This window comes from Canis aureus, chromosome 32 (genome assembly GCF_053574225.1).
Source record: "Canis aureus isolate CA01 chromosome 32, VMU_Caureus_v.1.0, whole genome shotgun sequence".
NCBI classification, from domain to species: Eukaryota; Metazoa; Chordata; class Mammalia; order Carnivora; family Canidae; genus Canis; species Canis aureus.
In genome coordinates, this window is record NC_135642.1 from 6,715,661 (window position 1) to 6,731,375 (window position 15,715).

At 40.1% G+C, this 15,715-nt stretch overlaps 1 protein-coding gene and 1 long non-coding RNA gene across 24 annotated transcripts in view; one reads left to right on the forward strand and one right to left on the reverse strand.

The window, feature by feature from the left end:
* The window catches only part of FMN1 (formin 1), a 438,849-nt gene that overhangs the window by 219,216 nt on the left and 203,918 nt on the right, over positions 1 to 15,715 (forward strand). For all 22 annotated transcript variants that reach the window (XR_013369929.1, XR_013369923.1, XR_013369924.1 and 19 more), the window contains 2 exons: positions 6,876 to 7,639; positions 12,249 to 12,399. Coding sequence is in view for 13 of the 22 variants with exons in the window: in XM_077880462.1 (XP_077736588.1) it covers positions 6,876 to 7,639; positions 12,249 to 12,399 (915 nt within the window). In the remaining 9 variants the exon portion in view is untranslated. The remainder of the gene's footprint in view (positions 1 to 6,875; positions 7,640 to 12,248; positions 12,400 to 15,715) is intronic.
* The window catches only part of LOC144302940 (uncharacterized), a 109,792-nt gene that overhangs the window by 62,247 nt on the left and 31,830 nt on the right, over positions 1 to 15,715 (reverse strand). The window lies entirely within an intron of this gene.

Below are 15,715 nucleotides of genomic sequence, written 5' to 3' on the forward strand. Positions count from 1 at the left end.
AGTATCATGTTCAATATGAAAGTAAAGGAGACTGAAAGGAGAGTCACCAGGATTCAAAAGGATTATGTTCTCTTGACCCAACATCATCTGTAGCTTTGGCTATAAGGAAATAAGGCTTGACATTTCATAAGTACTCCTATGACCTTAGGCAAACAATGTCCAGGAAGGAGTACATGATTACCTGACAAAAAGTTTTACTCAGTGATTCACCAAATCACTAGCAGTCCTTCTAGCTGTGGCTCTAGGTAAAGGAGAGGTTTCCATGTGCAAAGTGGATGTGCAAAGGGGCGCTTAACAAGAAGTCGAGTGGAAAACAGGGTTAAAAACTAGCTTTGCCAAAGCCTCAATTCACATAGTATGTGTGGACTTGAGATGCTTCATTATTATAGCTAGGTGCAACTTGAAATAATTTTTCTAGGATGTGGACAGATGCAGAGTGAATGAGGTACTTCCTACTTTAATCATTTTGAATTACTCTGCCATGCTGTCCTCCTGAGCCACAATCAAGACAATATCAGAAGGGGTTGTAAACTGGGAAGGGCAAAGATAAGTTGTCTGTTTGGGCCATTTGAATTTAAGTGGTCAGAAGCTTTCTTATTATAATCCCAACATATTGGAATGGAGTACATGGAACTCGGTATTCTTTCTTATTTGGGAATTCTTCATATCAGTGGATACAGATTGTGAGGAAGCCACTCATGAAATCTATGCTTAGTGATCTGTCCCCCTTACTTTGGGTCTGTGGGCGAGGAGGGGAGTTGAGAGAAAACAGTGTTTGCAAGGGCCCAGATGCATAAAAGAACATGGTCCTGGGAGAGGCAAGATGCTATGCAAGAATGGTGTCCAGGGCATATCTGGGGAAGAGGTAGGAGCCAAAAGTGAAGAAAGTTGACAGAAAATAGATCAGAGGAGACTTCATTAGGTCCAGGCTAAGAAGTTTTGGTGTCAGTCTGTAAGTAATGGCCAATTATTATTTTTTTTAAATATTTAATTTATTTATTTCCTCATGAGAGATGCAGAGAGAGGAGAGAGAGAGGCAGAGACACAGGCAGAGGGAGATGCAGGCTCCCTGCAGGGAGCCAGACGTGGGACTCGATCCCGGGACTCCAGGATGACACCCTGGGCCGAAGGCAAATGCTCAACCGCTGAGCCACCCAGGCATCCCAATGGCCAATTATTAAGGAGATATTAAGGAATAGAAATCTTTACTTATTAAAAAAAATTCTCCTGGAACCAGTATGGCTAAACTGTGGTCAGGAAGATTAGTTAGGTGGCTCTTTCCTTTGTCCAGAGAAAGAGGACCCAGTGAAAAGTTGAGGCAGTTGGGATGAAAGGAAGGAAATGAATCAGAGAAATCAGTGAGGTTGGTTGATAAACCAACCATATGATGGGAATGAGAGAGAGAAAACAAGAAATCCAGTAGGACATCCAGGTTTCTGAATGTGATGACTGGGAAGATGATGATGCCATTAACTGCAAGAAGGAATTTCAGAGGAGGAACAAATTGAGGTTTGGCAATGATGAGTTCATGATGAGTTCATACATGTTGAATTTGAGGTGCAGGTAGACCTGTCAAGAGAATAGTTGGAATTATGAGTTTAAGGTACCACTTTGGAAGTAATATTGTCTAGTAAGTAATTATTGCTTACCATATAAGCATGCAAGATGGTCTAGAAAGATTGTGTGATAAGGGTAAAATGGCAAGCCAGATGTCTGGGGAACAACATTTAAGGGATGAATGGAGGGAGAGGAGTCTCCAGACTGACTGGAGAGAGCTGAGGAATGGGAGGAAAGTGGGGGTGGGTAGAGAAAGTATATAGGGTTCAGGGAAGCAGGGAAAATCTCAAGGCATGGACAATAGTCAACTCTAACAATACAGCCTAGAGGACAAGATAACTGCAAAGTGCTGACCAAATATAAAACTCAAATCACAGGATTTCAAAGAGTTGGGGGTGAGGGACAGGGGGCAGAAGCCAGTTGTAATTGGATTAAAGGGGAATGGATGAGAAAATAGATGAAGCAAGAGTTGTATGCTTTTTTCACCAAAAATTCCGCTGTGAAGAAGAGACAATGAGAAAGGGCAACAGATAGAACGGATTAAAGAAGATATCTTTAGGGGTGCCTAGGTGGCTCAGTCGGTTAAGCATCCGACTCTTGATTTCAGCTCAGGTCATGATTTAAGGGTCCTGAGATCAAGCCCCGTGTGGGGCTCTTGCTCAGCGGGGAGTCTGCTTGATGATTCTCCCTCTCCCTCTGCCCCTCCCCATCACCCCTTCAAAAAAAAGAGGTATCTTTGTTTTTGCTTTATTTTTTTAAAAGATTTTATTTATTTATTCATGGAGACACAGAGAGGCAGAGACACAGGCAGAGGGAGAAGCAGGCTCCACACAGGGAGCCTGATGTGGGACTCGATCCCGGGTCTCCAGGATCACGCCCTGGGCTGCAGGCACCACTAAACCGCTGTGCCACCGGGGCTGCCCTATTTTTGCTTTAGATGGGTAGAACATGGTGTGAGGAGCCTGCGGAGAGCTGAAAGCAAGATGGTGTGGCCACTGGCCTCTGGGATCTGTCAGGCAGCAAAGAAACAGTAATAATGATGGCAAATTGATGTGGCACCTACTGTGTTCCAAATACTCCTTTATATACTGTTTTATGTTTATCGACTCATTTACTTCTTAGCTGTCTTGTGAGGTGGAATCTGTTAATATCCCCATGGTACTAATGGGGGTCCAGAGAGGTCAAATAATCTGCCTGATTTGCGCTCTACCCCACTGAACTAAGCAAATGCGCTATAGTCACCAAAACAGTGTGTAGGTCCATATATCAGCTCCAGTGGCTTCAGAAGACCATTGGTTGAGAGGGGGTGGGGCAGGACCAAGGTGTTTGCTGTAGATGCAGGTCAGTCATGTGATTGAGGGAATGTTTCTCGGTGGAACGTGTCTTTGCAACTTTTTCATATTAAGAAATTGAAAATTGAAGAAAGTTATTAGTTTATCATTGCTATTTGTCTCAAATTTGTTGGAAGAAGGTTAGTTGGGAACAACAGGCAAGAGTTAGTTTGTGGCAGAAAAGAATCAGTCACTGTAATGAAACTGTCATGTTGGTGAGGGATTCTGTGGTCATCAAGGCAGGCTGTAGATAGAGGTGGGCAGGGGAGTGGGGAACAGATGGCGATGGGCAGGTCGTTGAAACACAGATAATCTTGATCACATAGTTGAATGAAGTTTGAAATTACTTCCAGGCACTTGGTAGTTGAACTCTGGAAACATTGGGCAAACTTTTATATTTGAAATGTCTTGTTTATCCAGACTTGACAAAGCTTTTCCTGGTCTTGTGCCCATCATTCCACAAAGGTGGCATTATTTGGAAATGTGAAAGAATCATTGAAAATCTGTTAGTCTTTTCTTCTATTAGCATTAGCAACAGTAACATTAGTAAATGTTACTAAATGATAGTAACATTTATTCAGATGTCATATACCTTTCTAAAAACCCTTGAAATGGCACATGATCATCTTCACTTTACACTTGGGGAAACTCAGGGTTGAAGACACAAAGTTCCCTGTATAAGGTTATAAAGCTACCAAATGGCTAAGCTGGGCTGCAAACCAGGAAGTATGAATCTAGAGCTCAGGTGCCTAACTTGCTGTACAAGAAATAGATGGTGTCTAGATTTCTCCTGTTTTTTTTCAGAGTTGCATCAGATGAACACATCATCTGTGTTCACAGATGAAAAAAAAATCAACTTTAGAAAAACCTTGACTCTGGCTCTTCTGACCACAGTTATTTGGGAGTTGGTTCATAAGGGGAAAAGACTAGTATAAATACAGCTTTCTATAGTATAAAATTAGTATAAAAATTTTGTCTTAATGTGGAGAATTTTCACATGTCTTTACCTTCTCTGATGAGGTCATTACAAATATTCTCTACCTTTCCTATGCAAAAAGGATCTGCTCTTGTATACACTTTGGCGTTCTAGACATTTGGGGGCTGAAATTATAGTGAAGAGTTTGGTTAGCCATCAGGAAGGCCCATAGGACAATGACTGGATAGAACTGTTGCAGTGGTTTTTATCTATCCATCTCTTCAGTATTATGTACTTGTCATGCTAGCTGCTAGGATACAGAGGTGAAGGCAGGTAGCCTCCCTGATTGTATCTCATGGAATGTATAATCTGACGAGAAAGGCAGAAATTAAATAAGGTCATCAGGAATTTTTAATTACCATGAAACTGGATTCTAGAAACCCTAATAACACCATAAATTTGACTGCTTCCCATTTAATCATAGTAGGCTAAAGGCTTTGAAGCCGAGGAAACAGACTAGTTAATGATCGAGAGCATGTCAGCTCTGTGCTAATAAGTGTAAAACCATAGACTCTCAAGGCATTGAAATACCTGAAAAGATAAGTGTTTAAAAAGGTGAATGTCCTTCCCATTTACAACTGCACCAAAAATTTTAAGATATCTAGAAGTAAACCTAACCAAAGAGGTAAATGATCTATACTCTGAAAACTACACAACACTAATAAAAGAAATTGAAGAGGACACAAAGACATGGAAAACATTCCATGCTCATGGATTGCAAGAACATAAATTGTTAAAATGTCTATACTACCCAAAGTAATCTACACATTGAATGCGATCCCTAACAAAATATCACCCGCATTTTTCACAGAGCTAGAACAAACAACGTTAAAATTTGTATGGAACCACAAAGCCCTGAATAGCCAAAGCAATCTTGAAAAGCAAAGCTGGGAGGCATCACAATTCTAGACTTCAAGCTCTGTTACAAAGCTGTAGGCATCAAGATAGTATGGAACTGGCACAAAAAACAGACACATAGATCATTGGAACAGAATAGAAAACCCAGAAATAGACCCACAACTTTATGGTCAACTAATGTTTGACAAAGCAGGAAAGACTACCCAATGGAAAAAAAGTCTCTTTAACAAATGGTGATGGGAAAACTGGACCACTGTTTTACACCATATAGATAAAAAAAATCCAAAATGGATGAAAGACCTAAATGTGAGACACAAATTCATCAAAATCCTAGAGGAAAACACAGGCAGGCAACCTCTTTGACCTCAGCCATAGCAATTTCTTACTAGTCATGTCTCTGGACCCAAGGGAAACAAAAGCAAAATGAACTATTGGAACTTCATCAAGAAAAAAGGCTTCTGCACAGCAATGGAAACCATGAATAAGACTAAAAGAAAACCTATGAAATGGTAGAAGATATTTGCAAATGACGTATCTGATAAAGGGTTAGTATCCAAAATCTATAAAAAACTTATCAAACACTCAGGAAATAAATAATCCAATTAAGAAATGGGCTGAAGATATGCAGACATTCTTCCAAAGAAGACATCCAGATAGCCAATAGACACATGTTCAACATCACTTGCCGTCAGGGAAATACAAAACAAATACAAAAACAAAACCACAATGAGATACCATCTCACACCTGTCAGAATGGCTAAAATTAACACAGGAAACAACATATTGGCAAGGATGCAGAGAAAGGGGGATGTTCTTACACGGTTGGTGGGAATGCAAACTGGTGTAGCCACTCTGGAGAAAATTTGGAGGTTCCTCAAAAAGTTAGAACTACCCTATGACCCGGGAATCATACTACTATATATTTACCCAGAGGACACAAAAATACTGATTTGAAGGGACACATGTGCCCTGATGTTTATAAAAAAAACATTATCAACAATAGCCAAATTATAGAAAGAGCCCAAATGGCCACTGACTGATGAGTGGATAAGGAAGAAGTGGTGTGTGTGTGTGTGTGTGTGTGTGTGTGTGTGTGTGTATACACACATATAACAGAATATTGCTCCACCATCAGAAAGAATGAAATCTTGCCATTTACAATGGCATGGATGGAGCTAGAGGGTGTTATGCTGAGTGAAATAAGTCAGTCAGGGAAAGACAAATACCATATGATTTCCCTTATATGTGGAATCTAAAAAACAAAACAGATGAACATAGAGGAAGGGGAAAAAAAGAAAAGCAAACCATAAGAGACTCTATGAAGAACAAACTGAGGGTACTGAGGGTTGATGGAGGGAGGTAGGCAGGGAATGAACTGAATGGGTGATGAGTATTAAGGAGGGCACTTGTTGTGATGAGTGCTGGAGGTTTTATGTAAGTGAGGAATCATGAAGTTCTACTCCGGAAACCAATATTACACTATATGTTAACTAATTAGAATTCAAATAAAAAATTGAGATAGAAAAAAGGTCAATGTCTTATAAAATATAGTTTAAAATACTGGGTATGTGGAAGAGAAAAAGAGCAAACCTTAATGTTCCCATTTTCTGTGCATTTGTATTGCTTATTTATTACCATATTATGAAAGATTATGAAGTAGACCCAAATACTGATCAGAAACAGCTTGGATGTGGAAACCTCTAGAAAATACACGTGTGATAGCTTCTTCTCACACCTTTTGTTTCTGCTGTGTTGGCCCAGAAACCCAATAGAAGAGGTAAGGAGACTATGAGGATAGCCTTCTGGCTAGTATCTCCATTTTTTTTTCTTTTTCCAAGCCAAAAGTAGTGAAAGATATATTCAAGCATGTGCATATTGTTATGAACACTTTGTTTTGCATTTGATATTAAAACTCGGTGCAAGTTCTTAGGGGGGCAGTTTTGCTTTAAGCCTTAATCTATGGTAATTATTCCCCCAGCAAATTCATAAAGTGAAATTTATAGCCTGTTAAATCCTCTAAAGAATATCTCTGTCTTTCCCTGTGTTGATGTGGGCTGTGCTATGGTGGCCCAGGGATAGCTTTGAAGTTTTTATTTCTGATATTTGTTTTTTTATAAATTCTTTTACTTTCTTCCTCACTGCTGTCTCTACAGGCTCAGTTTGAACTTCAGGCATTTCATATCCGAGGGGAGCATGCCGTGGTTACAGCAAGACTAGAAGAAACCATTGAAAATCTCAAACAGGAGTTAGAACACCGACGGCGAGGAGGATGTGAAGAGATGAGAGATGCGTGTATCTCCACTGACGATGATCATCCTCCAAAGACCTACAGAAATGTGTGCATCCAGACAGACAGAGAGACTTTTCTCAAACCCTGTGAAGGTGAAGGCAAGACAATCAGAAATAACCAGATAATACCCAAAAAGCTGACTATCTCCTCTTTAAGTCAGCTTTCTCCCCCAAATGACAACAAAGACATCCATGTACCACTTCAGGCTGTGGAATGCATTTCACCAAGTCAGCAAAAGACATCACCTCCCCCTCCTGCACCACCCCTACCAGCAGTCATCCCTCCCCCTCCTCCCCCTCCCCTCCCCCCTGGACTTGAACCTTTGCTACCAGTACCTCCAGCACCACCTGTGAGTGCTGGACCGCCACCCCCTCCACCCCTTCCACTGCCGCCAAGTGCTGGGCCTCCTCTGCCTCCTCCTCCACCACCGCTTCCTAATTCCTCTACTCTGCTCAACAGTGGGGGGCCTCCTCCTGCTCCCACACCTCCAGGACTTGCACCCCCACCTCCTCCTGGACTTTTCTTCGGAGTTGGCCCTTCTAGCCAGTGTCCTCGGAAGCCAGCCATTGAGCCAAGCTGCCCCATGAAGCCTTTGTACTGGACTAGAATACAAATAAGTGATAAAAGGTAAGCCTCAGTCCTCTGGCCCCTTCTCAGATTGTGAATTCCCAGGATTTTGCACAAGTGACATTTTATTCTTACCAGTTGGATATCTGTGTACTGTAGCATTCATTCTCAGATACAGTACAGTGAATACCTTGGATAAACAAGGTTCGAATGTTTAGGGGGAGAATGTGTGCCTCTACCAGGTCTTGTCTGTATTTATTACAGACTCTTGCTGGAAGAAACAGTGTCTACAATGTCAGATCCTTCTGTAAGATAAAGGTTCCATTTTACAGACTCTTGTTAGAGAAGAGCGGTGGTCTAGGTTAGAGCCTTCTCCAACATCGCTACAGCTAGCAAGTAATCATAAAGACATTGAGCCTGAACCTATACTTAGGTTCACTGAAGATTTTTAGAATATCTGTCTTGTCTTTAGATGGGATCCTCAACCTTATGATCTGGACATTTAACAGGTAAGTGTCATTTTTCGGGTTTTATTAGAAGAGCCAGGCATAGCTGAATCATTAGCTCTTTAGGTCAGGATTGAATCAAACAATAGAAAAGTCTCTGCTTGAACTCTCATTCCCCTAACTGCTACATGCCCTCACATCTTATGCCTTGTTGCCCTTCAGTGAAAGTGCTGATATAGCACACCTAACATTTGTAGAGCTTGTTAAGCTGAGTCTGTAAGGCAGCAAGATAGGTTGGTTGGAAACTTCCATTCAAATATATTTGAATCTAATTTCTTCTGCCTCATTTCAGTCTGTCAAGAGGACAATGAGAGAGATGTTGGGTTGCTTTTTCACAATCTCTAGATTTGAAGTCCATTTGTTTGCGAAGAACAGCAAATAGGGAACACATTTTTAAAAGTAAATTTTTTAGCTTATTCCTCAAATCAACGTGTGGTGGTGAATCTTTCAATTTATATAACATTTTGTATGTGGAAGACAGGATATGAAAAATAACATGAAATTTACAATTATAAAGCAACTGGAAACCACTATAGGAGGAGTGGGGATTACCTTCAAACTAAGCATATGATGAACCTCGTTGATTATGTGCTTCATATTGGCCTCTTTCCTCTAGCCATGAAATAAGGACCAAGGGTTTATGTGTGGAAAATCCTGATACTTTAAAAAAAAAATGCTGATACTTTGTTATTTCCCAAATGAATGGTTTAAAAGAGAGAGAGAGAGAAAAGATCTTGAAATAGCTCCTAATGATTAGCTGCAATACTAGTATTCCTTTTTGTCCCGTTCAGGACTCAGTTGACATTTCCTAAGAAATAGTTTCCCAGAATATTTATTTGGAGCTGTATTCCCTTATTAGTGCTCTTGAATTAATGTACCAACATTCCAGGGTGATGAGTCCCACCTGTGTGCCCTCGGGTGGTATGTCCTGACAGCACGTGTAAGTGTTCCACACCTATGTCTTACTAGCCTGCCCCCACTCCATTCCCCTCAAGACTTCAGCAGCAGCCAACATCCTCCACCAGAGCAGAGGTAGAACAGAACTGCTGGGAGATACAGGCCCTTTGCCCACTGGCCAAGAAGGGACAGAGTCAAGCTGGAGAAAATCATTATGTTTTTCCCCTCTTTATGTCATTGGCCATTTTGAGAAAGAAAACAATGACATACTCAAGCTCTTACTAGTTTCACTATAAGTTCAGCTTTGAGCGAAATGAAAAGGAGATGAATATACTGACTTCCCCACGTGAAGACTGCAACGTGGCCACTGCCTGCTGCTCCACACATTTAGCCATTTAGCCTCTCCTATCGTGGGTCCCTCAAGATTGTTTTGCACCCTCAGAGCATGGATACTTCTTTTACATGAAAAGGCTGTAGAGATTCTGTATAGTATTGATTTATGTACAAAACTAAAATTATTTGAGGTGTATTTATCAAAAAGAGAGGAAATGGGCTTTTATTGTTTTGTATAACCAGAAAGGTGAGCACTTTGTATATAATATATGCATGATAAATTTTGTACTTGGTCTTCTGGGGAGCCAGGAGTAAAATATGATTTTTCTCTATTATGTATTCACTGCCTCTCATCCAATTAGATGGCTTTTCACTGACATGAGCTGATTTTTAACTTCTCCTTTGCATTCTTTGGTTTCTATTTTCTGGCTTCTAGAATAGGGAAGAATTATTTAAAGAAAAAGAAATCCTCGCCTATCTACTTTTTTGACTTCCTAATATCTATTTTTCCTTTATCTTTCCTCTTTCTTCCACTTCTCCCTCCTTCTCCCACCATTTCTCCCCTCTAGTCTTTCTTCCTTCCTTCTTCTTCTACCTTCCTTTTCTTGTGAGCTAGATTTCAACATTCAGTCGTGAGAGAGGAGTTGGCCATTATAATAGATGAGATGGTCGATAGTGATTGAGTCCTTGGTACCAACCCACCAAATGCTAGCTGTCCCCAACTCACTGAGAAGTAGTATTCCAAAATTCTTTTATTCGTTATTAGATGTAATACATGGTGATGAAGGAAGGGCTCAACCTGCCAAAGCCTACTTACTCTAGAATAGGAGTGGGTTGTAGCACTAGCCCTACTAGTGTGAGCTCAGAGTCCTTGGAGCTGAGGCCAAGCAGTACAGGTGCAGGGTTGGAGGGTGGGGGATGGATGGGTCTGAACAATCGAATTTCCCTTATGCATCACACCACCTCCCTCTATATACCCTCTCCTCAGCTTTCCAGAACCTTCATGAGGGGCAGACCAGTAACCCTTAACAGGCTGCATGCTTCAGAATTCCCTGCCATCTTTTCTGTCATCAAGAGCCCCTTTTCTAAGTGCTGCTGAGATAAGCACTTAAACATTAATGATGTTTGCATCTCAAATGGAAGTTAAATGAGTGGTAGAGGTGGGTGGCTGGGGCAGGAACACATGGTTGCATGTACTTCATTGGAAGTCTTCTAGATCTTGGGTGATGATTTTATAGGTATTCATTATACTGTCCTGTGTTATACATGTCACACATATACTCTTAAATGGCTCAATTATTATATTATTTAAAAAAGTGTAGAGAAGTGAATCTGAACACGCCAAAATGTCCCTATTTCATGGGAAAGGCAGCCATATAGCAAAAGGTGAACACAGAAATCCGAGAAGTCCATCTTCCCAACAGTGCTGAATGTGAAAATTACCTTTTAGGGATGCCTGGGTGACTCAGTGGTTGAGCATCTGTCTTTAGCTTAGGGTGTGATCCTAGAGTCTTGGAATCAAATCCCACATCAGACTTCCCACAGGGAGCCTGCTTCTCCCTCTGTCTATGTCTCTGCCTCTCTGTTTGTCTCTCATGAATAAATAAATAAAATCTTAAAAAAAAAAAAGAAAATCACCTTTTGGCATCAAAAAATTTTGTGGGCCGCTCCATATAATAATAGTTCTTTTAGTTTTCAGTGACAGAGAAAATACATATTAAAACAAGGGGTAGTTACTTATAGACATTATGGATCATAATATATACATATATTTACAAAACAATACATGTGTGAATGAAACATTATTTTTTTCTGTCTACGGGTATTCTGTCTGTGGGTTTGAAAATAAGATAAGAAAGCAGACACTTGGGGGAAAATGTGTTCTGAAGGAAACCCTTCCAAGCCTCTGAGACTGTTCTTTTGTACCTGATTCTCCATATCTTCTCTTTCTTTGTTTCAAAACTAGGGTGCCCTTGTTTTTCTAAGACAAAAACAAAAAACAGAAACAAAAAATACAGCCTCCCCATGGCTGCATTAGTTGAAATCTCTGTGGGCCTGGTACAATGAAGTTTTTTGGTTCATTTTCATTGTTGAATATAACTGTTGGTGGGGAAAAGTGTTATTAAATCAAGTATTTTTAAATGAGCTCAGTCTGTTCACAAATTATGGGTCCTGCCCTAAGTTAACCTGAGCTAATCCTAAAAACCATTTTTTTAAACCTTTTTTTAAATTTTTTTTTATTTATTTATGATAGTCACACAGAATGAGAGAGAGAGGCAGAGACACAGGCGGAGGGGGAAGCAGGCTCCATGCACCGGGAGCCCGACGTGGGACTCAATCCCGGGTCTCCAGGATCGTGCCCTGGGCCAAAGACAGATGCTAAATTGCTGCACCACCCAGGGATCCCTAAAAACCATTTTTAGAAAAACTAGAAAGAGTCCAAAGAGAGAATAAATCTTTACTTTAGTCGAAGGTGAAGAATTTTATTCTTTTTAAGAATTTTTTAAAAGAATTATCCCATTAATATCTCAGAATTGGTTATCTTTTCAGCATTTATATGATGCTCATTTTTACCCATGATGGAAAGAAACACCACAGACTGAGGGAGGAACAGCTTACATGGCGTCCATCCTGTGAATCCCAGGGTTTCTGGTCCCATATGATCTCTCTAGATCTCTCTCTCTCTCTTTGATTGTATGCGATGATCATTCATTTGTGGAAATGGGTGTCGGCTTTGATGTTCTAGAGTATATTTTGACATTAAAAAGCGTAACATGAAAAGCTTTTCATCAAGTTTTGCTAGAAGGAAATACAAATAAATATATATTGTATATATAAATATATATATCTTAAGTGAGTTATAAAATGAATAAGAAATTTCATGATATTCTGTTCTGAGGTTAATGTTTACCTTGTCATTTTTCTCTTTTAAGCCAAAATGCTACACCAACCTTATGGGATTCCTTAGAAGAACCTGATATTCAGGATACTAGTGAATTTGAGTATTTATTCTCCAAAGACACAACTCAGCAGAAGAAAAAGCCTCTGTCAGAGACGTATGAGAAAAAGAACAAGGTCAAAAAGGTATTGAGTGACTCTAGTAATCATTCTCTTTTTTTGTTGTATGTGGGAATTCATTATGCGCTGCTGGTTTGCTATCCAAAATGGTTTGGTTTGATATCTAAACATATCCAAAAAATGTTTTGGAAGGTTTTAAGTCACTGATGACAATAGGGAGTCAATAATTTGAGAAATCTGTGCTTGTACTTTCAGTCATGTCTGAATTTTCAAACTTTTCTTAATTTAATCTAGACTCTTTTCAGCTAATAATTCTATTGAAAAAATATAAAATTTAACTTGCAATCAGTGGAAGTAGGCCGTATATTATATGGAAAATATGTTTTACTCATTAACTTATTTATAAATCCATTCATTTAACAAATATTTACTGGGAGTGTATTTATGCCTGATTTTATTTTAGGCCCATGTGATTCAGGATGGTAACTATTAGTCACACGTGGCTGTTTACATTTAATTTATACAATTAGATAAAACTAAAAATTCAGTCCTTTAGTGGCACTTGCCACTTTTTCAGTTTTGTTTTTGTGGCTAGTAGCTACCATATAGCACAGATTTTTTTTTAAGATTGTCATTATAAAAAGTTTTATTGAATAGTATAGTATGAGCATCTGGGATTGTTTGATGAGGAAACCCCAAAGACCTTTGCCATGTGATACTTACATTAAAAATCAATGTTAGAAACAAAACATTAAACTACGCGATAGAGAGGGTAAGGAAGATGAATTTTGGCAGGGGCAGGGTGAAGGGGCGGGAGGAGGGCTTCAGTTTTAAGTGGAGTGTTCAGAATAGTCCTCACGGAGAAGCTGACTTCTGAGCAAAGACATGAGGACTTGAAGTCAAAGGCCACCAGCTATATATCAGAGAGCAAGTTCAAGGTTCCCAGAGCAGTCACCCAGATGTGAAGTTCAATGGCAGCCTGAGCCATGCACTGCTTGGGCTGTGCAACCTAGGTCAGAGTCCTTCCTCTTTTGCCTCCATCCCCTCACTATAACCTGAGATAATGACTACTCATATTATTATTCTAAGTAGTTATTAAATGAGGTATGCCTCCATATCTCTCTTCAAGTGGAGGCAAACCTGTAGATCTGTTAGGCTTGATGGTCTTGAGCCTGGTGGGTGTATTCAGTGAGCTTATGGCCTATGCTAAAGCTGGGATTTTAGTTTTAGGGGGAAAAATGGAAAAAAACAGGGCACCTGGGTAGCTCAGCGGTTGAGCACCTGCCTTCAGCTCAGGGCATGATCCCAGGGTCCTAGGATCGAGTCCCACATCAGGCTCCCTGCAGGGAGCTTGCTTTTCCCTCTGCCTGTGTCTCTCCCTCTCTCTCTGTGACTCATGAGCGAATAAATAAAAATTTTAAGGAAAGAAAAGAAAAAGAAAAAAACCCGAGCTGAACCAATGCCAGAAAACTCTGAGCCTGCCCTCTGTGCCCCTGGTCACATTTCACACATTGAGATGGATGCCTTGGTCTCTTCCAAGAGTCAGATTTTTTTGTTGTTGTTGTTTCTCTTAAAATGAAAGTGAAAGTAAATTGCAGAGGTTTTGAACAGCTGAGGAGTTTCAGCATCAGAGGCCCAACTTCTTCAGCCTAACCTCAGAATGATTCCCACACAAGGTGACCAGGATGAACCCTGGCCAATTGGGTCTCATTTCTAATGATCGGAGTGGAGTGTATGTTAGAGATTTAGAAGTCAAACATTCTGAATCTTGGTCGTGGTTGCTCAGCCAACTTTGAGACCTACATGGGAATACCTCCTAAGCAGAGCTAGTCTTCATTCCTCGGCCCACTCGACATTCCTACTTCAGAAGCAGCTGTCAGAACTGTCTAAGCTTCTGCTGGACTCAAGACACTAGTTTCTATTTCATCTTCTATAATTGCATTTGAAGTTCCTGTCACCGGCAGTGGTTATCAGTAAGAAGTTACATATATTCTTAGGCTGAGCCAGGGATCCTGTTCTATAATATCTTATCATCTGAGGATTAGAAGGAACCTTACCAATCAGTGAATTCAGTGCCCTCATTTGGCACGTGAGAAACTGAGACCTAGAAAGAAGACATGACTTCTTGGTTTGCACACCGGTAATCAGGAAAGTGTTGGTGACAACAGACACTGGAGAGGATGTACAAGAGCCTCAGGATGTGTCTTCAATTCCCCTTAATTTAAACATGGATTTGCCATGTGAATGATGGTCACAGATTTTATTGGGATAACTGAGCCAATGTTTATAAATGAGAGGGGTCATTAACAAAATCACCAACAAAATACAGCTACACTTGTGCAAATCCAAAATATTTCCTATACTGTAAAAGTATAGGAAAAGTATCCCGAGGTATTTTTTTTTTTCAGATTCAGTCTTCCGGTAGGAACCTAAATCTTTGAATAAAAGGATGCTTTAGGTATAACTCCAACAACAAGATATTTAGATTTAGAGCAGTTTTCCTTTGCATGTATCAACCATTCTAAATACCAGCTGTAATACTTAGATTTGTATCCCATACTTGGGCATGTGCCATCCTCATTTGTGACACCAAACCATTCTGACACTGCAAATATAGCAGTCTCCAAATTGAGAACCAGAGCTGAAAACATCAGCTCCTGTTGGCACCACCAACACTCAGTACTGTCTCCTATATATTTTTTTTGGTCCCTGATAACCTCAGAACACGTCGTTTCACTTTCCCACACAGATCCCTTTTCTATGAAATGGGGAATATCAACCCTTTACAGGTTTGTTATGGGGATAAAATGAAATCATGGTTATGAAAGTACTTTAAGTGCTTCCTAAGACTATGTATTAATAGTCTTAGTCTGTGAACCAATGAGAATGTTTTATGAAGAAATTCTTGAACATCATTGTTTCCCGAGGTCATTGAGGAGTCTTAAAATATTAGTATGTCCATTTCTGGAAAAATCTGCAAATGGTGATCTCTAGACCATTCCTGTTTTTCAGGATTTATAGAATTCTACAACTTCTCTTAATGACACATGCAGACATCTGGTAGGTAGTTCATCTTACACTGGTGTATATAGTCTTTTGCCCTGTAAAACAGAGTTTCCACTGTCAATATGCCCATACTTCTATAGCCTCTGGGTTACATTTGTTCCTAGGGAAAGGTAGGTCACCTTGACAGGAGCTAGGAATGTGTCTTCATCGTCTGAGAGTCTTTCTCCCGGTACCTGTCAAAGAAGTGGCTGCTCTGATAAACCTTCCACTTGCTTTCCAAGCCCACCCTACAACTTTCAGAAAAATCAGCATGACCTGTCACTATTTTTCCTCTCTTGAGATGCCAAGATCTCACTTTGAATTATAAATAATCTCT